Source organism: Nipponia nippon, unplaced genomic scaffold (assembly GCF_047370975.1).
Source record: "Nipponia nippon isolate SJK-2023a ecotype South Korea unplaced genomic scaffold, ASM4737097v1 scaffold_3, whole genome shotgun sequence".
In the NCBI taxonomy this organism is placed as follows: Eukaryota; Metazoa; Chordata; class Aves; order Pelecaniformes; family Threskiornithidae; genus Nipponia; species Nipponia nippon.
The window spans coordinates 22,968,677-22,996,032 of NW_028262347.1; the positions used below are offsets into that span (position 1 = coordinate 22,968,677).

At 44.1% G+C, this 27,356-nt stretch overlaps 1 protein-coding gene across 1 annotated transcript in view; it reads right to left on the reverse strand.

Moving 5' to 3' along the window:
- Window positions 1-23,914, reverse strand: part of MAPK12 (mitogen-activated protein kinase 12) — a 42,524-nt gene extending 18,610 nt beyond the window's left edge. Inside the window, exons 1-4 of the mRNA XM_087765862.1 lie at window positions 23,762-23,914; window positions 22,776-22,905; window positions 12,237-12,295; window positions 8,496-8,607 (exon numbers count right to left, since the gene is read on the reverse strand). Of these exons, the coding sequence (XP_087621988.1) occupies window positions 8,496-8,607; window positions 12,237-12,295; window positions 22,776-22,905; window positions 23,762-23,877 (417 nt within the window). The 5' untranslated portion in view covers window positions 23,878-23,914. The remainder of the gene's footprint in view (window positions 1-8,495; window positions 8,608-12,236; window positions 12,296-22,775; window positions 22,906-23,761) is intronic.
- Window positions 23,915-27,356: the final 3,442 nt, after the last annotated feature.

Sequence of the window (27,356 nt, forward strand, 5' to 3'; positions counted from 1 at the left end):
ATTCTTACTGATTCTCCTCATTATATTACCCATTTATTGACAGATTTTTCACTCTTAACATGGCAAAAACATCCACACCAGAGCAGACACATCATTCACCATGTTATTACCACTTCACCTGAACAACATTTGATTCAAGAACCCAGTTAACGTGAGCAAAGTGCCTTGGAGCACAGGAGCTCTGTGCATTATCCTAAAGACAATTTTTGGTAGCATGCATAAATTCTTGAATGCAAGCTTCAGATTGTGCTAGGAAGCTATCCAACAGTTGTCTAAATTCTAAGCATTCTTGTCTGTATATGCAATCTCTACACAAAATAAAAAGCTAATCAAAAGGGAATTAGAAAAGACTCAGGAGAAAGTATTCTAGGCAGCATGCAAAATGAAAATGAGGAGTGACTTGGCAAGGAAGGAAAAACTGAAGAAGAAATGGGTGAGAGGGGGAAGGGAAAGAAGGGAATCAGAAAGAACAACATAAACGTGAACAAAAGGCAGTGGAGATGACAAAAGGAGAGAACTAGAGTGGTAAATATTACCACGAGTATGGCAGAAGAAGCTTGAACAGGTGTTTGTATGGCCCAAGAGCTACCTGTCCATTCTCAAATACTGTACAAATAAAGAAACAGGACTGCCACCCACCTCCCCAGACCTCTACGAACGGGAACCCAGCTGGCACTCCTGCAGAAGAGGGACCCAAGACTGAAAGCGCTGGAAGCTCCAGCCCCTTTCCACCCACATGAAGACATTTGTGTTCAGCTTGCCTTCTGTACTCTTTGACAATACACAGCTTTTCTCTCAAACAAAAAAATGATGAAAGCCCTTCCAAGTTGCAAGCTGATACTTATATAAAATCTAATGCCAGACTAAGGCCCAACTAGGAAACAGGCAAAGGAGAGGCACATCATTGTTTTTAAGCAGTATCAAATTGCATTGTTTTTTCCTACCACAGATGAAGTTAAATTCTGATAAATTACAAGGCTCACCAAAGAAAGGAAATTAATATTTCATTCTCTACAGAAAGAAGACAGTAAAATGGCACGAACAGAAACTAACTGACAAACAAGGACTGTAGAGATTTACAGAGCAAAGACCTGAGGGCTTGATACAAATCTTCCTGAACTCAGTATGAACTTTCTATTGACCTCAATTTATATATATTTTTTAAATCAAGCCTGTTGAGCATTTTGGTATAGAACCGATCCAGAACCAGTCTACAGGCAGAATGTAGAAATGAAGCCTGCAAAGAACTGACTTGGGGGCTTAGCAAAAATCTCTCTTGTCCCTTTCACAATACATCACTCATGCAGAGTTTCTTCTACATGCATTTAACTGTCACACATAAACAGGTTATTACAATAGAAGTATGCAATGTGACAAAAATGATGAACAGCCTTCTTGCCTTTGACCAGACATAACTACAGATACCTTAAAGTGCTTATGTACTTCACACAAAAGACAAATGCATATTGCAGGTAACATCTTTAACACCAAGAAACCCCCCCAAAATAGAGTCCATCAAAGTTAAAAGGTGAAAAAAAATAATGTGCATTATAAAAATGAGAAGCTAAGCTTGGGAAGTTGAAAGAGTTTTACAACAAAGATCTACAGAGTGGCATATTCCTCCTTCCCAAGTGGTGTTAAGTATTTTTCCTTTATAATGCCTCAACTGAGCGCTAGCTAAGTGTATTCTTTGTTCCCCCCGCCCCACCAAAAAAGCAATCTAAGTAAACACAGATGGGCTGTCTTTGATCCAGATACAGTAGACCTTAAAAAGTACAAGATTTTCATGCAAAACTTGGCAGACCCTTTCTTAAACACCCAACTTTCTGATATCTGTAAAAGAAGAAACAAATTACCCATTTTCTTTTTTCTCTGCATGCTAGCAATACTGCTTTCAATGCACTTCCTAGCACGGACAGTGCTGCAAAAATGTCCCTCAAGCACCGGACCACTTCTGTATCTTAAAGATATTTCCAACTAGGTGTATTATTGCAGCTGGATGAATTGGTTCAAGAAGAATCGAAAATTTAATGGAACAGACACAGTAGACACTGTTCTCAAATGTTTGCCATGCAATAGGAAATGACAAAACATCAGAGCCTCGTAGCTGAATAATGTCTTATTTCCTGCTGGCAATTTTGAGGCAAGTACAGTTGTGCTCTTCAAAAACGTGGGGGAAGAGACAAAATATTCAGCTGAACCACTTCTTATAGAAGATCTAATACAGTTACAGAGACCAGAGATACCAATTTACTAAGACTACCTCAGCATCCCTGCTAGTTGCCTTGTAACTGGAATGAGAACTGCCCTTGTTTTTATAAAATCCTGGGAATAGCAGCTTATATCAAGGACTTCCTGCTCTTTTCCTCTGCGGTGGACTGACCTTGGCTGGACACCAGGTGCCCACCAAGCTGCTCTCTCATTCCCTGTCCTCAGCAGGACGGGGGAGGAAATACAATGGAAAAGCTCATGGGTCGAGACAAGGACAGGGAATCACTTACCAGTTACCATCACAGGCAAAACAGACTCGACGTCAGGAAGATTAATTTAATTTATTGCCAATTAATAACAGAATAGGGTAGTTAGAAACAAAAACCAAAACTAAAACCACCTTTCCCCCACACCTGCCTTCCTCCCAGGCTCAACTTCACTCCTGACTCTTCTTCGCCCTCCCCCTGAGCGGCGCAGAGGGATGGGGAATGGGGACTGTGGTCAGTTCATTACGCATTGTCTCAGCTCTTCTTTCCTCCTCATGCTCTTCCCCTGCTCCAGCGTGGAGTCCCTCCCATGGGAGACAGTCCTTCACAAACTGCTCCAGCACGGGTCCTTCCCAGGGAATGCCATCCTTCAGGAGCAGACTGCTCCAGTGTGGGTCCCCCATGGGCCACAGGTCTTGCCACAAAACCTGCCAGGAGCCTGCTCCAGCACAAGCTATCCATGGGCTGCAGCTTCCTTCAGGGCACAGCCATGTGCTCCAGCATGGGGTCCTCCATGGGCTGTAGTGTGGATATTTGCTCTGACGTGGTCCTCCATGGATTGCAGCAGGGCAACCTGCACCACCATGGTCTTCTCCTCATGTTACTGAAGGACTGGACCCCATGGGAGGGACCCATGCTGGAGCAGTTCATGAAGAACTGCAGCCCATGGGAAGGACTCACGATGGAGAAGTTCATGGAGGACTGTCTCCCGTGGGAGGGACCCCACGCTGGAGCAGGGGAAGAGCATGAGGAATCCTCCCTCTGAGGAGGAAGGAGAGGCAGAGACAACGGGTGATGAACTGACCGCAACCCCCGTTCCCCATCCCACTGCACAGCTGGAGGAGAGGAGGTAGAGAAATCAGGAGTAAAGTTAAGCCCAGGAAGAAGAGTGGGGTGAGGAGAAGGTGTTTTAAGATTTAGTTTTTATTTTCTCATTATCCTACTCTGATTTTAATTGGTAATAAATTAAACTAATTTTCCTCAAGTCAAGTCTGTTTTGCCCGTGACAGTAATTGGTGAGTGATCTCTCCCTGCCCTTGTCTTGACCCACGAGCCTTTTGTTATATTTTCTCTCCCCTGTCCAGCTGAGGACATGAAGTGACAGAGCGGCTTTGGTGGGCACCTGGTGTCCAGCCAGGGTCGGGTCAACCCACCACACCAGCCCTGCAGCCCCCCACTACCAAACCTTGCCACACAAACGCAATACATCCTCTTTAATTCCTGCTGTGTTTTCTTCAGATGTACGTCAACCATGCGCAGTTGCTCCGCTTGCCTTCCACATTTACTTCGGGGCCCACAAACTCCACTCTGTTGGCCTCTGTGAGATAATCTAGGCCACTAGGACCAAAATATGTCTCTAAGCCATTTCACTGGAATTAAATTCATTATTCATCCTTTCCACTACACTCAACTCAAGCTAATTTTTTACAGTTCATATATTGCTTGCCTGTAAAATTAACCCAAATGATGTTTTTAATCTCTGATGAATAGCATACCTCTCTGCTGGAAACCTGTTTCCCAGACAGTCACCTGCAACTAAACAGACCACTCCACTTATATGGTCCCGAGAAAACACTTATTAGGACGTGGCGTTGTAATTAAGGAACTAACTACAAAACTGAAATCATAAGTCCACATTCAAAGCCCAGATTGGAGGTGAATTCCCTCTACTTTAAATAAAGCCAATTTCCCCAAACCTGGCTTTAGTTTCTGCATTTGTAAAATGGGAATTACAGCATTTAAATGCACAACTGTAGAATAAAAAGGATAATTATTTAGCATATGTAAAAGGCTGCGTGAGTGAAAATCTACTAAATAAACAACACAAAATCTGAGGTAGGGTCAAAGAGAAATTAATAATGCAGGACTCAACAACAAAGTATATTTACTAAGTTTTGTGATGGGAGTAAAACCATTTACTTGCCCTTCTGTATCTGTTACGTACTGAGAGACAAAAGAATCTTGGGTACGCTGTTCCTGATGTTCTTGTCCAGGAACAGCATGCTGTCCTGTGGTATTATTTATTTTAATAGTGTTTGGCAATGCAAATATAGATCTGGAAGAATCAGCATCCTGATGGATGTGCCAGGCCTTCCTGTATCAAAACCAGTTCTGTATTTCCACTGCACAAGCACATCTCTATGCAACACACCGACTCCACTCATCTCCGTACGAGTGCAGAGAAAAGTCAGTCCATACGTTGTATGTTAGAGGCACAGGACCATAAAACCAAAATTGCACAGTGCAAGCAGCAGCCAAGGAACAACATTCAATTCCAGACAGTGCCGTTCCATGGCCTCATTACAATGTGCATCTCCAGAGCAGCAAAGAGAATTAAACGGCCATCACTGCAGGAAAGCCTGGCTGAAGCCTGCAGAGCTAGGTCAAGGTTTTTCTTCTCTTAGAATTGTGTCACCAAAAGAAAAAAATAATAAAGAAGTAATATCCTTTTTATGACCAACAGTTGTGTACATCCAAAAAGCAAACACTGCAATTTAAGAAACACAGTACCAATCTAGACTGCGAAGCATTTTCGTATCACATTAATATAGAATCATGGAGTCATAGAACGCTTTGGGATGGAAGGGACCTTTAAAGGTCGTCTAGTCCATCCCCCCTACAATTGGCAGGGACATCTACAACTAGATCGGGTTGCTCAGAGCCCCATCCAGCTTGGCCTTGAATGTTTCCAAGGATGGGGCATCTACCACCTCTCTGGGCAACCCGTTCCAGTGTTTCACCATCCTCATCGTGAAAAATTTTTGCCTTATATCTAGTCTAAATCTACCCTCCTTTATTTTAAAACCATTACCCCTTGTCCTGTCGCAGCAGGCCTTGCTAAAACTAGCCCCATCTTTCTTGTAGGCTCCCTCTAAGTACTGAAAGGCTGCAATAAGGTCTCCCCGCAGCCTTCTCTTCTCCAGGCTGAACAACCACAGCTCTTTCAGCCTTTCCTCATAGCAGAGGTGCTCCATCCCTCTGATCATTTCTGTGGCCCTCCGCTGGACCCACTCCAACAGGTCTATGTCCTTCTTGTACTGAGGACCCCAGAGCTGGACACAGGACTCCAGGTGGGGTCTCACCAGAGCAGAGTAGAGGGACAGAATCATCTCCCTCGACCTGCCGGTCACGCTGCTTTTGATGCAGCCCAGGATACAGCTGGCTTTCTGGGCTGCAAATGCACATTGCTGGGTCATGTTGAGCTTCTCATCAACCAACACCCCCAAGTCCTTCTCCTCAGGGCTGCTCTCAATCCATTCTCCACCCAGCCTGTATTTGTGCTTGGGATTGCCCCGACCTGCGTGCAGGGGATGCGCTCATGAATGCTAAGGGAATTTGGCCAAAGTCATTGTGAGGCCACTCAATAATATGTGAAAGGTCATGGTGATCAGGAGATGTTCCTTATGATGGGAAGAAATCAAATATTGTTTGTGTCTTCAAAAAGGACAAGGAGGAAGAGGATCAAGGAAATAAAGGCCAGCCAGCCACACCTCACTCCTGGGAAAGTAATGAGCAAATAACTCTGGAAACCATTTCCAAACATAACAAGGACAAGGAGGTGATTGACAGTAATCAACATAGATTTACAGAAGGGAAAATCATGCCCGATTAACCTGTTTAGCCATCTATGATAAGATGACTGGCTTGGTGGATGATGGGAGGGCAGTCAATGTTGTTTACCTTGATTCTAGCCAGGCTTTTGAAACTCTCTCCTACAACATCCTCATAGACAGAGGAAGTACGAGTTAGATTAATGGACAGTGAGGTAGACTGAACTGCCTGGATCAAAGCTGACTGAGTCAGTTGGCCAAACCGCCTGGATCAAAGGGTTGTGATCAGCTGCAGGAAATCCAGCTGGAGGCCTGTCACTAGCGGTGCCCCCCATAGGGTCAGTACTGAGGCCAGTCCTGTTTAACATCTTCATTACTGACCTGGATGATGGGACAGAGTGCACCCTCAGCAAGTCAGCAAATGATACAAAACTGAGAGGAATGTTCATATACCAGGTGGTTGTGCTGCCATTTAGCGAGACTTCCACAGGCTAGAGAAATGGGCTGACAGGAACCTGCCAAAGCTCAACAAAATCCTGCACCTGGGAAGGAATAATCCCATGTACCAGTACAGGCTGGGAGTTGACCAGCTTGGCAGAAAAGGACCTAGAGGTCCTGATGGACAAGCTGAATGTGAGCAATGTGCCCTTGCAGAAAAGATGACCAAAACCCTCCTGCATCATGCAGAGGTTTGCCAGCAACTTGAGGGAGGTGATCCCTCCCCTCTTCTCAGCTCTGGTGAGACACACCTGGAGTGCTGTGTCCAGCGCTGGGCTTCCTAGTCAGAGAGACACACTGAAGCAAATCAAGTGAAGCTCCATGAAGATGATTATGGGACTGGAGCATCTGATATAAGAGGAGAAACTGAGACAGCGAGGATTGTTTAGCTGGGAAAATGCTCATCGTGCATCTTATCAATGTGCATAAATACTTGATGGAGGCAGTAAAGATGACAGAACCAGATACTTCTAAGTAGCGCCCAGTGAAAGCACAAGAGGCAATGGGCAAAAACTGAAACACAGGAATTTTCATTTAAATGTAAGAAAAACTTATTTCGCTGTAAAGGAAATTGAACCCTGGAACAGGTTGCCCAGAGAGGCTGTGGAGTCTCCACCCTTGGAGATACTCAAAACCCAACTGCACAAGCTCCTGAGCAGCCTCCTCAGTTTGACCTTGCTTTGTGCAGTGGGGTTGGACTACACAGTCTCCAGAGGTCCCTTCCAATCTCAGTGAGTCTGTTAAAAGGCATTAAAAAGTTATTTTCTTTCAGTGGAGTCCCGTCTGTCGTCTTTCACAGCTGTTTAACTCAGGTGCCTGTCAGTTTGGGCTTGTAAGTGATTTACCTGTGCTCCTCTCAGCCACCTCCCACTCAGATTTGTCACTGAAGATCCACAGTCCTTCCTCTTTATCAAAGCTGTCCCAAACGTGGAGACGTCAGAGATTCTTTAACCTTACATGCATGTTACGCACAGGACACATACTTTTCAATTTCACAGAAAACATTCAGACTTCTGATTCAGAAAAGTGTTTCAATACAGAAATAATCCCAACGACTTACCTGTTTAAGTTTAGCAATGAGCTTTAGTACTTTGCAGAACTGGACTTTCAGCACACAGGGACCAAACTAGCACTTGCTGTGGTCCTTGAACACTTCCCAAAACCCGTGTGAGCCCTAGGAGTCAATAGGGCTCACAGTCCGTCTCAGGGTCAGACTTTCACTCCAAAATACCACACCTATAGGTTGACAGATAGATATGTATGGTACATATATACACCATACCTATATGTATATACCATACATATAGATATGGTATAAATATGCACACACACACATCCACACACGCCTCAATCACATATATATGTATATAACACACACATGCTCTTCAGAAGAGCACAGAAAGATACACTTAGAGCAGGTTGGATGCAGGGTGCCTTAGCAACGGTGTATCAGACCAGTATTGGTAAGCCATGGAAAAATTTTCAAATTAAGAGAAATTTGAAGCTGATGACATAGCTGAGGGCTCAAGTCCAGGGGAGTCCTGCCTCCGAAGTCCACAGTGTTTTCATTCTCAGTCTCTATGCTCTCCAAGTAGCCACAGTAAGAGGTGTGGCAAAGTAGCACCACAATCAACTACTGGTGAAGAAGGCAACTAAAGATCACAGCAGGGACATTCTGGTGTACTCAAATAAGGAAACAAAGGCCACCCTGGATCAATGTACTATATAGATCTTCAATGACTATCTTTTCTTTTTGCTTGAAAAAAGCCAAAGACAAAACCATCATACAAAAAAGCCTCAGATAACATTTATCATCACAAAACAACTGCTATGTAAGATGTCATTACTTTTACTATATAAGGCGAGATAAATTTTATCCTGCTATCAAATGGTAAGTATTTATAGCGCTCCATAATGGTTTACCAGGAAAAAAGATTGTGAAATCAAAATAATAGTAAAAGTGGCAAACCTTCAAGCCTTTCAACATCTGATATACCAGAAACTGGATTCGGTCTTCAGTTAGTTTTTCATGCTTCATTATCTTACTCAAGTCTGTTCCCATAAACGGCATGACAAGGTAGCTTAAAAAAAAAAAGGACAGAATAACTTTAATTTGTCAAATAAATTGGAACATAATTCTATGTTATAGTTCAGTGACAATATTAAGTTACAGATCATTCCATTTCCCAAACAATTCTATCATCATCCCCCTACCCTCCAAGTTTCTCTGGTTTATTTATTTTGATTGTTATAAAAGAGGTATTGCCCAACCCTGCCACTGATTATGGAAAGTTGCTAGTTATCAGAAGAGTGCAGATTCTGAACTAGTTAGAAAGAACCTAACCAAGACCCATGTGATATTTCAAAGACACCTACATAGAAAACGAAGACATTCACGCAGTGCCATGTATCTCACAATCATGATCATAGCATTGAATTAGCAGCAACCAAACCACCTAGATGGTTCATTCAAACAGACAAGGTCAGATGTAACAGAACTAGAGTTGATCAAATTAGGAGGCAACAATAACTTCCATTAATTTTCATCTGGGATCATAAACTGGGATCTTCGGTACTTAGTACTGGTAAGAGGCACGAGCAGCAGAAAGCTTGAGAATGCCAAGCTGGCATTACAATGCTAACCTTCACTGAAGACCCAAAACTGTTCTTCACATTGCTTGTAGCAAACTCATCCTTCACAGTCTATCCTTAAAGTCAGGTCTGAACACAGACAGAGCCAGTCATGTCTGGCACCTGAGGATAAAGTCATCAGTCTTCCTCTTCTTACGAAGATGAGCAGATGTATTTTCATGAAGGGAAGAATTAGATGTGATCATTGTTTAACAGCTACAAATTTTATTATTTAGACTTAAAAGGATTTCCTCCGGTTAAAATATGCAAATTATAATTCTGCTGATTTCTACTATTAAACCTGTATGAAAACTTCATTTATTCTATTAGAATTGTAACTATAAACAAAATAGAAATCGAATATAAAGTCATAAGGGAGATGGGACACTGACTGAGTCACTAGGTAATATTTTGAACACTTCTTAGGTACCAAACATTTTTTCCCCACAACTTTGGGGATCAGGACTCAGGCTTCCAGTCCCAGCATTCACAGACAAATTCGCTATCGTTTGGATACCAAAGATGAGCAATTTAATTCTGTAACTATATTAGGACAGAGCAAATATAGAGAGGAGAATGACATTTCTTACCTCTCCCCCAGTATAACACACAAAATGCTTCCCATCAAGAGACCAAGTGACTTAGAAAATGGAGTTCAACTTCTTTGTTTATGTTCCTGACTGTTGAAAGCATATTAAGCTCTCCCCCCACTCAGACTTACTAAATACATTTTCGCAGAGGTCATGAGTATTTGGAATGAGCCATAAAAAAAAACTTTAGTGACTGTTCTAGAAAAAACAGAGGTAGAAAGAGGTGGGGCAAGAGAAACAGAGAAATATCTACACATCTTTTACTACTGGTAGCGACCTTCAAGCATTCATTAGGATTTTGCTCGCCCACCATCATCTGTACAAATCCCAAGGCTCTGGATGGCTAGTGATTTATGCGAACAGACAAAATTCAAAACAATATATAACCATTAAGCACTGTAAAGAACAGGATGAGAAGGACAAATAAGATTGTATTTTTACATACACACAATTTGCTAAGTTTACAAATTGATGACTTTAAATCTCTTGCAGTCAAATAGAGAGAAGTCTAGGTGGGTGGACAAATAAACAAAATGTAAGAGAGAGAAAACCCACTCCTACCTGGATTTGAAAATCCAAACTTCAGTAACCATTTATGAGCAACACATTGGAACAGGACAACAATGGGATCAAACACTACGGGCTCACTTTTAACACTTCATCTACCACTTAAAACTTATTTTTATTACTAAAAATGTATTTACAACCCACAGCTGGAGTCCTCAAATAAGCTGAGGAGCTTAGGCACCCAATTAGTAATTCACTTCAATGGGAACTTGATGCTTAACGCATTTAAATTCTTTGCAAGTTCCAGTCAAACCCCAAAATTCTTACAAAATGAGGAGCAGCAACCTGTTCTGGCACATTGGGTGTAATACAAATGCAGACAATGCAAGGAATGGAGATGAAGGGGGTGAAAAGCAGCTGGTACCGTGGGACTTAAATTGGTAAAGATTTATGCATTTGTGATTTCGTACACCATTTCAATCAGCTGAACTTCTAAAACCGAAGGAAGTTCAACACAAGCACAAGCAGGGAAAGGATGTTGACTATTCCTTCATAAAGGAAATGGGACAATGTCTTCAGTCTTTGTTACATTGACTGGTAGAGCAGAGGAGCAGGAGAGCAGAGTGGCAGGTAGAGCAGGAGCACACTAGGGCTGGATGTTGTCTGAGACCTTGTGTTTCTTGGCTAATATCAACTCTAGGGACTGGCTCTGGTGAAACCACTCACCTTCCTTCTGCTGCTTCTAGCCACAAATCCACTTGAATTTGATCTTTATACAATAGGCCACAGATGACATCTCATGACTAGTCAGCAAAAAGAAAGTCTCCCTCAAATGACCCATTTGACCTTTAATTCACAAAAGCAGTTTCTCCACTTTTGTTTTAAATGTACACACATCCACCTCTGCTCATCTCTAACAGCTTGCACAAAGTCTTGAAAGTAAATTTTGCCCTAGATCCACCTGATGCAGTTTCAGTTGTAGAAATGTCCCTCCTACTTGACTTGCGCCTCCAAAACTTGAAGGATGATTTTAGGGTCCCATTTAAAACACAGTGCTTGAATGCTAATCATATACATATGCATTTTATTACATATGCTATATAAAATGCTAGCACAATAAGCAATATGGACAACATCCTTTTTGACTCAATGATCATTTTGGCCCAAATGATCAATATGAACACACGGTCCATGTTTTCTGTATTTCATTTTCTACATTCTCCTGACAGATAGCTTTCTTTGTCAACATATAAATATGCAAGTTTGGTTTTGAAACATAGCTACATTAGACGAAATCCAGAACAGTTCTATGACTGTAACATGAAATCTACATTAAGCCATCAGGACTTTTGACCACTGTTTCTCTAGTGACTCTAATTCACAAGAATTGCAGCAGGATCCACAAGCAAAACAACAGACACGTTAATTATCTTGTCTGAGATGCCACAAAAAGGTCAGGGAGATGTACATGCCTGGTGCTAGAAATTATCTATATCATGTGCCGTTTGGACCACTGGACTGGGAAACCAGTCAGGGAGTACAACAAACCACAGCACAGATAGCCACTAAAAAATTCAGCAGCATCAGCAGTTTTGAATTAATCCTTGAATTAGGATGGATCACACCGGAGATGTGTCGTGTAGCAGGCATCATTTTCAGCCTACTTGTTTGGGTTAAGAATTGTCCTATCATTTGGGCAACCTGGCCCTTAGGGAAAGGAACCAGTACTTGAAAGGTGGATTAGGGAATCCACCAAACTGCCATTTACTAAGGTTTGAAAAAAGTACACACCTTATAAGATAGGTAACTAGTTCTAATGACAATCTGAAAACCTCAGCCTACCAAGAGTTATATTAAGATGAAATTCAGAAAAAAATCCACGAAGCAACAATTTTGGAATTCTGCATTTAAAAAAGCGACAACCCTTCCCCCTGCACAAGCAACGATGCCCTGCTCCCAAACAGAAACAACTCGGAACTTACAAGTCATTAAACTTCTCCAGTGTTACATCTGGTGTGAACACATCCAATATTCCAATGACCTAAAAATAAGGGAGAGAAAAAAACCCCATGGATTAAGACTGATTTAGCACAAAAAAATCCCGACCTGCATATTAAGTGAGAAAATGTAATCAAAAACATTACCATAGTGACACATTAGATACAGGCATAACAATGTCAGAAAGAATACCTAAAGTAGTGCCTAGGAACACCAGGATTTCTTATGTGTTAAATTTTATAACTCTGAGGGCTGTTTGACCCTGTGATAAAAAATAAAAAAAATTATTTACTTGAACAAAAGTTCAGAGGCTAACAGTTTTATGTAAGAGGAGAGAGTATCTTTTAACTTGAACCACTGAAGTGTCAAAAATAAACCAGACAAATCGGTTTACAGCCTGAAGCAGTCATAAGTGCTATTCACCTAGCTGGGCCTGCTGCCTGACAATGAAGAATACTTTAAACATCTTCTCATTTCAGTAACAGGGTAATTTAGATACATAGACTACAATATCTAACTGGGAGTATGGAGAAGAAACTAGGACTAAACTGTTTTTTATAGAGAGTAAATTTATCAAGACCTTAATATGATTTACTAGCTTATACCTTAGGTTCTCCTTAAGAGTATTTTTTGTCAAACAAAAGCATTCTATTACTTAACAGAGAAATAACAATCTAGTAAAACAGATTTCCCACCACAGTTTGTCCTACTAGCATGGTTTTCAGCAGAACTATTTCAACTGGCTACGACTGCATTGTGGTAACTGCCAATGCTTCTCTCAAGCCCATTAAACACCAGAAAATTAAATATACAGAACTTGATGCTCCAAAAGATGTAGCTGGAATTGTCTAAAGCCAGATCTCAGCTTGGATGCTGCTTAATCCAGGTAGTGCCTAATAGCACGTGCTTTTAGAGTTGCTTCTTTTCTACTTCTGTTACTACTTCACGACAATTTCTGTCTCCCCAGAGGAAGCCTCTGAAGCCCTGGACTGCTCACGGTGTTTCCCAGGTGCACGCTGCCGTGTCGACAGGGATGTGCAGGGGTTTGCTGGAAAGCAAGCTAGAAGACTAATAACCTTTATAACCTTGTTCAGATCTATTTCCACAGCCATACAATATAAGGACACCAGACTATATATCAAACTAAAAGGGTATAAAATTAGAAACTGAAAGAAAGACACCAGGGGTAACGGTATATTACGTTGTCTGATGTTACCGTCAAAGTACTAAAAGAAGGACTGCAAAATTCACTTTGATAACAATCAAGACGGATTTTGGACATTACTACTACATCTTAATTGCTTCACGAAACAGAGTTCTTTAAAAAAAGCACATGAAGGTAAAGAGAAGCGAGAGCAGAAATGCAAGAAAAAATGCAAGAAAAGAAAGGCGACTTCCTTTATTTAAAGCTTTAAATAAAAACCTCCAACTGTGATGAAATCCTTACTGCACGTATTTGTATCTTTTCCACATTCAGGGGGAACTACTACAGTTAGCCTGGATATTATCAAAACGTCATAATGACGAATAAGATAGCGTCCTGGTTTAACCCCAGTTGGCAACCAAGCACCACCCAGCTGCTCACTCACCGCCCCCCCGCTGGGATGGGAGAGAGAATTGGAAGTGCAAAAGTAAGAAAACTCGTGCGTTGAGATAAAGACAGTTTAATAACTGAAATATAATAACAATAATAATAATAGTGATGAAAAGGTAAGCAACAAAAAAGACAGAGAGAAACAAAACTCAGTAAAAACAAGTGATGCAACCACTCACCACCCGCTGACCGATGCCCAGCCCATCCCTGAGCAGCGACTGCTGCCCCCCCAGCCAACGCCCCCCCGTTTATATACTGAGCATGACACCATACGTATGGAATAGCCCTTTGGCCAGCCTGAGTCAGCTGTCCTGGCTGTGCTCCCTCCCAGCTTCTTGTGCACCTGGCAGAGCATGGGAAGCTGAAAAGTCCTTGACTTAGTATAGGTACTGCTCAGCAACAGCTAAAACATCAGTGTGTTATCAACATTATTCTCATGCTAAATCCAAAACACAGCACTATACCAGCTACTAGGAGGAAAATTAACTCTATCCCAGCCAAAACCAGGACAGATAGAAAAACTACTAAAGGCAAAGACAGAAAATTACAACTCTTTTACTTTGTAGCCACATATATCTTTGAAAAAAATTACTAATAGTATTTTCCCGAGGTCTGTTATATGAAACTAATTAAATAAGAATAATATAACTACCATAAACCAATCATTAAACCCACAAAGGATGTGGTTATTATTTGAAGTAATACCTTCAGTGCTAACATTACAGCAAGAATTTTCTATTATTTTTTTGCATGACAGTTTTACATAAGTTTTTCCATTTCTATGTGGAGGCAGGGAGAAAAAGGGAGGAGAGAGGAATTAGGAAAATGTACGTGACAACAATAGAGCATAACGCAGCTCTGCAGGCATTTCCTAAGGCAGCATGTATACACACACACAGAACACACACAACCAGAAAAGTTGTGTGCTCTCCAAAGATTTCAGTACTAAAAAGAAGAAAGTTAACGTTTTAACAGTAATCTTATCCACTTCTTTCCCTACTAAGCCTCATTTTTTCAGAAGTCTTGCTTGTTCTCCTCAAGGAGATATTTCCACGCCTTCACTTACCTAAGCAAGAAACCTAAGAAAATAAACCCCATCACGTCTGAATGTAGCAGTGAAAGACACAGGGTCACCACAACAAAAAGACGGGACACAGCAGAGGATGAAATAGCGTGGCCGCTGCACCACAGCCATCTGTGCATCAAGGCATTATCAGGCGCCTGCTGTGAAATGCGGGAGCATGAAGAGCACGTTTCCATAAAGAGCATGCCAGCCCCAAAACACTCTTAATGAAGTTCACTGACATTTTACTGCTTCCCCATTCAAGTAAACAGAGTTCCTGGTAGTTACTTAATACTGCCTGATATACCATACGTATTACTTCTGAGGTAAGGCTGCAAACTCATGGAGACAAGCTTATCGTTCCTGCAAATCCTCTGCAGTGAAGGATACCACCGAGAGCAACACTCAGCTCCCGCTGAAAGGAACTGTAAATAATAAACCAGAAAACTCTTTTAACATGCCAAGAATTTCACAATACTTCTTTTTCTTGCTTTACAAAGCAAGCTTTCTGATAATCCTGAAATCCATTTTAGTGTCCAAAATGGTAAGACATACTAATAGTTAATCAATTTAAAACCAAAAGTGAAGGACCCATTTTCTTTTTCTCAGTGATCTTTATTTAATAGCTGTGCTTTGGGATGATTTTCCTGTACTGGAACAGTCATTAGTATTTCCTTTTAGGTCACAGCTTTCTGCAGATATCTTAAGCACAAGGAGGTACAGGATAAAATAAATCCTCCAAGGAAGATACAACTCCAGCTACTTCTTCAGGAAAAGGAAAAAAAATGGATAAAGTGTAGGAAACTCCCTCCTCCGTAATATCATGGAAAATCCTGTGTCTGTCTAAAATGCTCTCAATTAAATACAATATTTGTAAAAAAAACTTTACGATACTTAAAGATAATGTCCCAGCACAGAAGTAAGCCACCGTAAAACAATTATAAGAATCATTTATTTTTCATAGCGTGGCCTATAGGAAATGTAACAGAGGTATCTGAAACCTTCTGTAGATCTATTTTTGGTGTTCATTTACCACAATTACTGATACTATCAGAGATGGAAGCACAGTAAGGAACGAACCCAGTACACTCTGTGATGGCAATGAAAAGCATCTGTGGCAACCAGCAGCAGCACTGCCCTTTCGGGTCTCATTTTTTCCCCATTAACTCTGCCAAAAGGCAATTTCTCAAACGAATTAGCCCACAAAGGATGCGCCTTGTGTCCTACCACCCATCTGACTGAAAAACAACCTGAACTTCTGCAGCCTCCACTGAAATACCTTCCTTGCTTGTATCTCGAGGAGAGAGTGTAATACTGTGTCTCTCCCATCTTCCTGCACAGCAAAACCACAGTAACAGCAAAACTGCCCCTCTACCGGTCTAAGTTGCTTTCCACAGGTATGCTTTTACTCCATATATTTACTTTGTTGATTGTGTCTCTTCCCTATGAAGCCAGCGGGGGTGGGTGGCAGTGTCTCCAGCCCTTCTTACCCCTATTGTCCATCCCCTCCAAGACATTTACTGACCACCCTGACCAACTTTAACTACTGTCAACAAATAAATAACAGCTTTGCCTTGGTAAGGTGGTTTCTGCCCTTCCCTTCTCAGCTGCCTCCTTTTCCAAATGTTACTCCAGCAGAGGAGCACAACAGCGAAGAGCTCCTCATCTCTATCCTCCCCTACGCTTTCATGTATTGGATTACTTTTATTCAAGGACCGTTCCACTGCATTTCTGTAAAGGCAAGTTTCTGATGTAAGCAGCAGGACATCAATGAAAGACTCAGATCTTGTATAAATTAATAAGTAATGTAGGTTATGTCTCTTATACATTAAGTGCTGCTTTCTCTTGCAGATGTTACGCATGAAAACACAGTGAAGTTGAGTGGCTTTGGCACTCAGGCTACATTTTTTAAGAGAGATCCCTGTTGGGGTGCACTGAACTACATATTCTGCTGCATTAAATTTTCTGCAAGGTTAGCTTCAACTTCATGTTCCTGCGCTGTTCCACATCACAGGGCACCTGCATCCTTTTACTACACTAAGAAGTCTCAATCTTTTTCAATTTTTGACTATCCACCCACAAGGCTTGCACCACAGCCACCTTTCTTCCTCACTGATTACTGCTACATGACACGAGGGATGCCTGCTGACGGGCAGAGAGCTCCTTGCCTTTTCTCCTGCCAGTCGGCACACTGGCAGGCACAACCCGTATCCACGAGCGTCACCATGCTCTTCTTTCAATGGACCCATGTGTAACACTGGACAGATCCAAATCCTGTGGACAGACACATCTTCACCTCTGGATTGGATGGCGAGCCAAAGAGAAGGTTTGGGTTTCGGTGCCGTCTTCCTTATTTTCATTTACTGGACTAGGCTAGTCAGTCTGCTTTATTAGTACCCAAGGCTGGGGTGTGAATAAATGGCTATCAGCTGAAGCCCAGCCTAGGTAAAACACCTATTAGGCAAGTTTGTGAAAACAAGCAGAAGTGACAACCGATACCACTATGTTGATTTATTGGCTTTTGAGTACCAAAATAAGTGACTCTGGTATCCTGTTAGCTCCCTGGCTGTGCTAAGCTTTCAGACTGCAGAACAGCAGCCAGGAGTGTCTCTCCCCTACAACCTTTTGACAGCAATAAACTATCCTGTTATAACCGTATTTTTACTTTCCTAAGGACCCTTAAGGAGATTTGCCATCGCCAGCCAGGATTCCTGAATTGCACTTTACTGGCATGTGTGTACCCAAAGGATGTGAATTTTTAGCTGGTGCAGTCCTGCAGGACTTGCTGCGGGAAACCTAACACAGTGAGCATGCTTTCATCTGTAAAGGCATCACTCATCTACAACATTTTGTTGTTGCTCTTCCAATGCTCACAGTCAGGCCAGATGAACTGCAAAAGGTGACAGTGTTAAGGTTTTCTCAGGCAGGAACATAGAGTGCCCCACTATTTTCTCTGGAACAAACTCCTCCCTTGGTTGCTACTGTGTAGGTATAAATAAAAAGTCCAACATTTTTTCAAAATAAAGAAGTCAACAGCATTAAATATTAGCCAACCTAAAAGTGAAGGCCTGCAACATCCTCAGAAATGTAACTGCAGAGTGACAGACAATTTGGTGTCTGTTGGATACCCGAGTTCCTTCCAAAAGGGGAAAAAAAAGCTACATGGTTCTCATAATGCAAAACACACTCTAGACTTCAGATGTGGGAATACACTAGAGAATAATTTCCACTCAGAGCAATGAATGAGAGCATAATATAGAGTACCTTTAAACAAATACTGCAGTTGCCTCTTACATACAGGGTTTCCAGGAAGAAAAAACATCTGTAGAATATTAACCGACCCAAGAAACATTTAACAGGCATTTGTCAAAAATTTTATGCCAGAAACACGTTCAGAATTTAAGTTGGTAGAATTGGGTCAGAATTACTGTATATGCTTATATGTACACATAGGTATATCCATGTATACACACACATATGCATATGCCACACTTTCATAAAATCCACGCTCTGTTCTGACACAAGACATCAGCCTGAGCTGCTGCTTTTCTCTCCCCCCCCTCCAGTGCCATCTCCCCTCGCCAGCTATTTTGCACTACTGCTGGCAACAAAACTGCTGTTAGCAAACTGGGAGGTGAGAAGGGCACCAGGACTGGACCAGTATGAGTCACTACGCAGTTGTTTCAACAAAAGCGTGTATCATGGTATCACTTCCAGTCCAAATGCATAATAAAATCCAAGTTATTTCCCAAATGAAACTAATGGGTCTGCACCTCTGCTGACTTTTCCGTGTTTAGCTTTGCACACACAGACCTCTCCATTAACTTCAGAAGAATACACGAATGCGGAGCCATGCAAATGTTTGAGAGCCAAAGCCAGGGCCAAAGTTAGCACGCTGTCCGTATTTTCACTGGTTTTGGTTTTAAGTCAGAGCCATAATAGATAAAGTGTCCTCACTTTAACTGAACTCCAAATGGAAAAAAACAGGGAACAAAAGCAGCACTACTGAAAAAAACTTCCTAAAGGTAAACAGTCTGTTCTTCTGTACAAGCAGCAGCAGATGCCAAAGAAATAATCAAGAGCTGCTAAGGCTGTAGTGGGATGAATACTTCAAACTAGCATGAATAAATGAAGAAAAAAAAAAAAACAAAACAGTGCTTTCTTCATTCTGCCTTAGCTGTTTTTATTCCTCATTTTCACACCATTCCCTCTCTTGTGCCAGAATATCTGTTTATGCAGCTACACAGTGATCCAGCAGCTTATCCCTCTGGAAACTAACTTTTCTTTTTGGCAATGTTTGAGGAATTGATCTGGGTTAGATTGCTTCCTAGGCAGCAGAAGTATCTTATGATGTTTGTGAAACATCCCAGATCCTCTCAAATTAAAATGCCTACCCAAAAAAAATGGATACTAGTGCCTTTAAAGACAGTGATTTATCTCCTAACAGCCAGGTCTCGTCCTCCTCACACACAGCCCCATGGTCCTCAACACCTTTTCTCCTCTGGATTTATTTGCAAAGGGTTGATGAGGAGTCCCACACTACCAAGCCTGCACGGTTTATATAGAAATAATCCTCACTACACTTAAGTAATGTCCTGCTTGAGAGCCATTAGGGAGAACAAAGGTCTAGCATATATATCATGGAAGATAGTCATGCCAGCAACCAGAGTTGCCTCCTCCTGAAAACGCCTACATAGACAAGCAAATTGACCCGTGAGTCAACTTCCTTACAAGGTAAAATACAATTCCATTAAAATTCAGTAGGATGACTCCTGTAGTTGTTTTTACAGGACTCCGGGTCATCCTACAACCCTTCCACATTAAGGAGATGAGCATATTCCTCAAAGGGTCAATAATGGAGGTAATCCAGGGTATTAAGCAGTTTTCCTACGTTTTCTTCACTGAAGCATGACATGCTGATGAATTACATCACTGTGGCATGGGTTTAATGGTACCTTCTGCTACCTTAATGGAGGATCTGAGCTGCTATTTTTTAACACAATATGTCAGCCCATTAGAATTTCTTCCATCATTCTGAATACAGCATAAGGTTAAATAAATTGTGATATTGTATTGCTACATGCTTAACACAACACCTCCCCAAAAGCTATAAGGGGCAGAGATGGTCCATCGAGAGGTAATCACAGTGAAACAAACAAAATATGACGCTTTTCATGTAATCCAACATCAAATGCATCATGATTACAGAAGTAATTTTAAAAGAAAAAGAGATCAGAAGAGCAAATTGGATGTAATTTTAACTATCCAATAAACAGAACCTTGAAATAGTTTATATCCGGACGTAGGAAGAAAGCAAGATGCAGATTTGTATTGGCAGATTAGTGCAATGTTGCAACAATATCCCAGGTCTAATCCATAGTGGCACTACGGTTAGATCGGCTATCCCACACCTCCTCTACATACTTAGATTACCAACACCCAAGACAGAGATAACAGTAGCTTCACTATTTTATTGTGGTCTTTGAAACAATTACTTCAGTTTTATTAATTTTTCATAGCCGTTGTATTTATAGTACAACCAGAAAGACAGATAACTGCTATCCTATAGAAGTGTACTATAACGTATTAGTTGACATAAAAATCAGGAAAGATACTTCAATCACAATTCTCTTCTACTAATTCCCGTTATAAAGAGATATGCACCCACATGAGTGGGGCCCGTTCAGAACTCCATTGCCAGACCCATGGAAGCCACGATGGTAACAACAGAGAACAGGCAGCTGTCCTGCCACAACTGTACATACTATTAAAGGTGTGCACAGCACGCTGGGGACTACTGATGTGAATGGCAAAGGACCTGACTGTCTGCCTCTAAACCCATCCTTTGGTAGAAATATGCAAAAAAGACGCTCTTTGACAGAATGGTAGCGGGTCAAAGGCGAGGCTGAAAATGCCGACGAGGAGTGATACTGCCACTCTGGTTTAATTTTGGATGGGTGGAGCGGCTAAAGGAGTATCCCGGGATCAGCACAGGGACTAGAAATCCTAAAAGGCGGTGTTGCTATTCCTAATCCACCGTGGGCGAAACGACTGACAGAAGGGTGTGAGGCTGGGATGGCGGACGGAAATTCTCTTGACGGGCTGTACTGCCATCTCAACCTCATCGCAGGCGGGTGGAGCAGTCAGCTTCTGCCTCCATGGTGCCCGCAATTCCCTGCGGGATCATTTATTCAGTCTTTGTTCCCTAATGAGTAAATGCCATAATTCATGGCAAAACTTTTCCTTAGTAGGTAGACCAGATTCTTCTTTCTGTGGCCCAAAGTGTTTCCTAAGACTGTAAATTATTCCCTTCCTTCATATACATTGATTTGTAACTTTTGTGCTCACGTTCCCCAGTGAGCATTTTGTTCTAGACTCTTTAATTACCAAACGAGTCCATGGAGGGGTTCCAGAGTATTATCCTGAAGGGCATACACCACGTAAAAACCACCAGGAGTGGAAAATGCTACCCAACAGATTATTCTGGGAAATGGAAGAAAAATAATCTCAAAATTCTGGACACAGTTAGGAGCTTGGCAACTGCACGAGCTGCTCTGCTCCCAAATGTTCAGTAAAGAAAATGCTGAGAGTATGAAAGCCCATGCATGACACAGAAGTTCCCTGCAAACGTTAACTCTTTAACATACACAACAGTGGTTATGAAGCAGTTACTTCAAAGGAATCAAGTAAAGTCATCAAATATATTAAAAGATTCAGACTAAAATGTTAACAGGCACACAGGTTGTTAAGCCTACAAAAGGCTCCATTTTTTTCTGGACAGTCAGGACATCCACAGATTATACTCTAAAATGAACCTGGATATTGTGGGTACTCACAATGTTAATACCATAACATTAAATGGCAATGACTGGCTATTGTTATTACCAGTTTCTCTTATCCTCGCTTTCCATCTCTTATCCTTCCTTGAAGGCCATCTGAATGCAGCTATGCTCTTATCTCCCACATTATTAACATTTTAAACCAGACTCTTGTGCATCATTTTAACAACTCCCTCCAAACTCTCTTTTTTTTTTTTTTCACATGCACTCACAATGAACAGCATTTAAAGCCACTGCTGTGATCCTCCGAGCCCACTCTGGGACCATTCTCACCTGGAGTCTGTGCTTTGATTCCACAATAACTGTTTTCACACAAATCTCTCCTCCTTTATTTTTTTTCTTAAACCACTAAGCACTGTTGGGACTAAGTATATCTCAACGACACTTTCAACACTTCTATTCTATGGCTGTTCTTTCACATTACGTGGGAACCTGTGCAGAAGTCTGTATCCTATTCTCTGCTTCCCAGTAAAGCAATTTATTTAGTCATTCACAAACCCTTCCTGTTTCACATCAGCACGAACCCAAAACTTTCAAATGCTTCATGAAAAATAAAAAAAAAGGAAAACCCTACCCTCTCCCCAAAGATATGCACATGTACCATAGCCATCTTCATCCAAGTTCATAAAAAAAAGAGATGGTTGCACGGGAGACCCACAGGCAGAGACCCATGCTCTGCACTCCCCTGCTCCTCACAGGAACGTAGCGATGGAGATTGTAATGTCTGGTCTTTAATCTCTCCCACTAGCTCCGAGTACACATTTCACCATGGTCCTAACCTTCCCCACCCAACCTTTTCTACATGGAAATGAAGTGGTGTCTCCCACGGGATATTCTAGTTTGTGCGAACTGACGTTTGTAGATAAAGGACAGACGGACAAAAGACAGACACGCAGGTCTTGCCCAAAGACTCCTGAATTCCATGCAGCCACACATCTGCCTTGTCCAACTCTGCATAATTTTCTTTCTGTTTTCAGGATGTGTAAACTGCGGCCTTGGGGGGATATCTGCTAGCGACCCCACTCACGTTTTCGTGCTTCATGTGTTTCAGGAGGCGCAGCTCTCGGTAAGCTCGCTTGGCGAAGAGTTCAGACTGAAACGGGCGGTACAATTTCTTAATGGCCACTTTGGTACCACTTCTTCCATCGACCGCTGAGCTGTAAGGGAAAAGGAAGAGTTTGGTGAGCGAGGACCGAAGCGAGACTGCAAACCCCACCAGCCGCCGGGGCTGGCGAGCGGCTGCATCCCGCCCTGTGCTGCCGGGCCCTCAACCCGTGGCCTCGCTGGGCCGAGGGAGGAGACCAGCTCCCCAAAGCACCTCGCTGGCAGCACCCGGCTCCTCGTTTCATTCGTTTAAAATGCTGCCAGGCCCTGTGGTGAAAAGTAGCCAATTTTCAAAAGCTTTAAAGAGGAACATCTGGGGAGGAAGGAAAAAAGCAAAAACAAAACAAAAAAAAATCCCACAGAACCCAAAACACCACCACCAACACAAACCCAAACCAGGTGTCCCGCCCCAAGGGCCAACACGGTGGGTTTTGGGGGACGCTGCCGCTCCGGGGGAGCCGCACCCCGCGGGCCGGCGCCGGGACCAGGGCCGGGACCGGGGCCGGCCGCGGCGGGCAGCGCTCCCCGGGCAGGGCTGGGGCGAGCTCTGCGAGCTCCGGGGACGACAACATGCGTGGGACGGAAGGCGGGACGCCCGCCGGCTGCCCCGCGAAGGGCTGGGCTCCCCCGGCGGCACCGCCCGCCGCCCGGCACCCGGTTCGGGGGCGGCCCCGCCGCCCACCTGGCCGCCCCCTCGGCCCCCGCGGGGCCCGGCAGCACCGGGCGAGGCCGGGCCGGGTCAGGCACAGCAACCGGAAAAAGTTGGCAGGGAACAACGCGAGAGACGGCCGGGCCGGGCCGGGCCAGGGCGGGCAGCGTCCCCCCGGCCCGGGGCAGAGGCCACGGCGGCGCCCCGCCGCCCCCCCCCAGCCTCCCCGGGGCTGCCCTGCCCCGCCTCGCCCCGCTCACCAGACGGCTCCGTAGGCGCCGGACCCCACGGGCTGCAGGTCCCGGTAGCGGTCCCGCACTTCCCAGAGGGTCTTGGTGATCTCCTGCCGGTAGAAGCCGTTCTTGGGGGAGGACATGGCGCTGCGGCCCCCCGCCGGCACCCACCGACAAAGAGCGCGGGCGGGGGGGGGGGGGGGGGAAGCGGGAGCGGCCAGCGCCGCCGAGCCGGGCTGCGGCGAGGGGCTGGGCTTGGGCGAGCGGCGCCTCCCGCCCCGCTCCCCGCGCACCCCCCGCCGGGAGGCCCGGCCGCCCGCCCCGCGCCTCCCCCGGCGGGGCTGGGGCCAGGCGTGTCCGGCCCCCCCCCGCCCGGGCAGCGGGGGCCGCGCTCCGCCGAGGCGGGGGGCGGCGAACGGCCGGGCGTCCCGGCGGGGCTGCGGGGGCGGCCAGCCCGGCTGTGTCCCGCGGCAGCGGAGCGTGCACAGGCGGGGAAGCAGGTGCCGAGGCTCCGGCTGGCTGCAGAAGTCCTCGCTGTGGAGCTGAAGGCAAATACATCCCAGCCCTCTCGTGGTGCGTGTACCCGCCACGGCGTGGCACCTCACGCGGGCTCGCTCTGCGGTCGCGTTCTGGGTCTGAGACGATGCAAACGACTTTTACGTGAAAGTGTAAGGACTATCGGAAAAGAACTGGCCGGGTGGCAGAGCTCAGGGGCTTGCAATCAGCGCCGCAGTCTGGTTGGAGGCCTGTGGCTAGCGGGGCTCCCCAGGGGTCAGCACGGGGTCCAGTCTTGTTCAGCTTACTCATCAGTGCCTTGGATGGAGGGACAGCGCATACCCTCGGCAAGTGTGCTGGTGATACAGAACTGGGAGCAGCAGCTGATAGACCAGAAGGCTGTGCTGCGAGACCTGGACAGGCTGGAGAGTTGGGTGGAGAGGAACATCATGAAGTTCAACAAAGGCAAGCGTAGGGTCCTGCACCTGGGGAGGGATAACCCCATGCACCAGCACAGGCTAGGAGCTGACCTGCTGGAAAGCAGCTCTGTGGAGAAGGACCTGGGAGACCTGGTGGACAACAAGTTAACAATGAGCCAGCAACATGCGCTTGTGGCCAAGAAGGCCGATGGTGTCCTGGGGTGCATGAGGAAGAGTGTGGCCAGCAGGTTGAGGGAGGTCATCCTCCCCCTCTGCTCTGCCCTGGTGAGGCCACATCTGGAGCACTGTGTCCAGTTCTGGGCTCCCCAGTTGAAGACAAGGAACTACTGGAGAGAGTCCAGTGGAGGGCTACAAATACGGTTAGGGGACTGGAGCGTCTCTCATGAGGAAAGGCTGAGAGCTGGGTCTGTTTACCCTGGAGAAGAGGAGACTGAGAGAGGATTTTATCAACGCTTACAAATATCTGACGGGCGGGTGTCAGGAGGATGGGGCCAGACTCTTTTCAGTGGTGCCCAGCGACAGGATAAGGGGCAACGGGCACAAACTGAAACACAGGAATTTCCGTCTGAATGTGAGGAAAAACTTCTTTACTTTGAGGGTGACAGAGCACTAGAGCAGGCTGCCTGGAGAGGTTGTAGAGTCTCCTTCTCTGGAGATACTCAAAACCTGCCTGGACGCGATCCAGTGCAACCTGCTGTAGGTGAACCTGCTTCAGCAGGGGGGTTGGACTAGATGGTCTCCAGAGGTCCCTTCCAACCCCAACCATTCTGTGATTCCGTGTGATTCTGTGATGAGGGGCCATAACTGATTGATAAGAGCTGGGAGTACAAAAGCAAGCGTTCAAATGACCTTTGGACAAAGGTGTACAGCTGAGGACTTTCCAGTTCATCTCAGGGTCAGACCCCAAGTTTCAACAATATTTCCTAGAGTTGAGTAGAAACAAGCACACACTTGGTTCAGTTGCTCAGAGCAAGTGGTCCTGTGCATGGTTGGTGCAGTAAGAAACAGTTCGAGCAGCAGCTTGAAACAATTGCCGTGCTAGAGTATGGAGAATAGCGACCTTCTCAATATCTCCATAGTAAATAGGCCTGGACTGGCATGTGTAAGGCAAAGACCTGCTTTAAAAAAATGTTTTACATGTTCTCTGTGTGAATATAATTAAAATTCTTGTCCTTCGGGGTCTGGTAAAGCCTTTGTTTTGTCTGACTTCACCCCTGAGCAATGTTGCTGAGGTTAGGTAATTCAGACTTGCTGTCACTAGAGTTCAGTTTGTGGCTTAGCTCACAAGGGGCAATCTGGCCAAGTTTCATCGTTCCCAACGCCTTTTTGGTAGCTGCCATGGGCCCAGACCTTTTTGTGCCTAACTGCCAAATGTGGAAGAGCATCCTGACCTCCCTCCTCCCATCAGTTACGTGGCAGGTACAGGAGGAAAACACGGTTTCTGAAGTTGCCTGCAGAGCAGCGCTGCAAATTTGCTCAGCCTGGGCTAACATCCTTCCACCCAACAGCTCTGTTGTCCAGCGCCGCTCTGTGCCGACCAGTGACCTGTTTGACTCCCTGGTTTAGTCAGTACGGAAAACAACCTTCTGACACTTGGCAGGTAATGTGAGGCTGGTGGCAAGTGTTAGAGTAATGATACAAGTTTGTTTTTAAAAGCCACTGTCCCAGCAGATTTATTTATTTATTTATTTATTTATTAATTTCCAGCCTCACTTTTATGCCATGTTTGCTATTCAGTTCACAGCTGGAGTGAAATGTGGTATGGGCAAGGTGAAGGATAGAGCAGCTTTACCTTTCACTCAGTTTTGAGACAGTCCATTAGTTAAATTACTTTTACTGACAAACATATATGTGTCTAGTACAGTAAGGATTAGTTCTGCTTTTGATCCCTCACCTATTTTTCGTTACCCAGTTGTGGCAAAATTATGCTTTCTTACTGCTTGCTTTTTATCAAGGTAGAAAGTAGATGATTCTGATACAGTAAATGAAAGTACTAACCCAGCACCAGGACAACATCACTCTTGTGCAAAAGCTGAGAAGATTATAGAGCAACTTTTGTGAGGTATTTTAAATTCAGTTACAAAATTGTCCAATGCTGTTTTCCCCATGTTTTTCCTTCGTGTAAGTATTTAGGTATACTTTGCTGTAGATGGATGAGCTGGCAGCCTAGGTCAAATGCAAGACCACTTTTGCTCATCAAGTCACACATATGGCAGCTGAACTGATAAACTTACTGAAAAGAGTAGGGAGTCAGCACTGTTGTAAGAAGGGAAGCTTTGTCTAATAAAACCATTAAAAGTGTCTGTGAAGGGAGCAAGAGGAGAAACTTGGATCCCTCCACAGCCAGTAGATCTTACAGCAGCGTCACAAAATGCATGAGCCTCAGCATCCTGCTAGGCTCGCCTGGATATATGGTGATGTATTTTCCCAAAGACAATCTGTTGCAATGAGGTTAATAAGATACTACGACCATATCTTATCCCAGGCAGTGTGTGCTTGACAGGGTAAATTAAAAAAGGAATGCTATCAGATGTTTCTGCTTTTGGCATGTATTTATTGTAAAGTTTATAGAACAAAAAGGGACCTTCTTCAGACATCATGAATAAAAGATAATAAATGCCATAATAATGAAAAAAATCCCACTTTCCTAATGCCTATCCCGTAAATGGAAGGATGGCAAAGTTGTC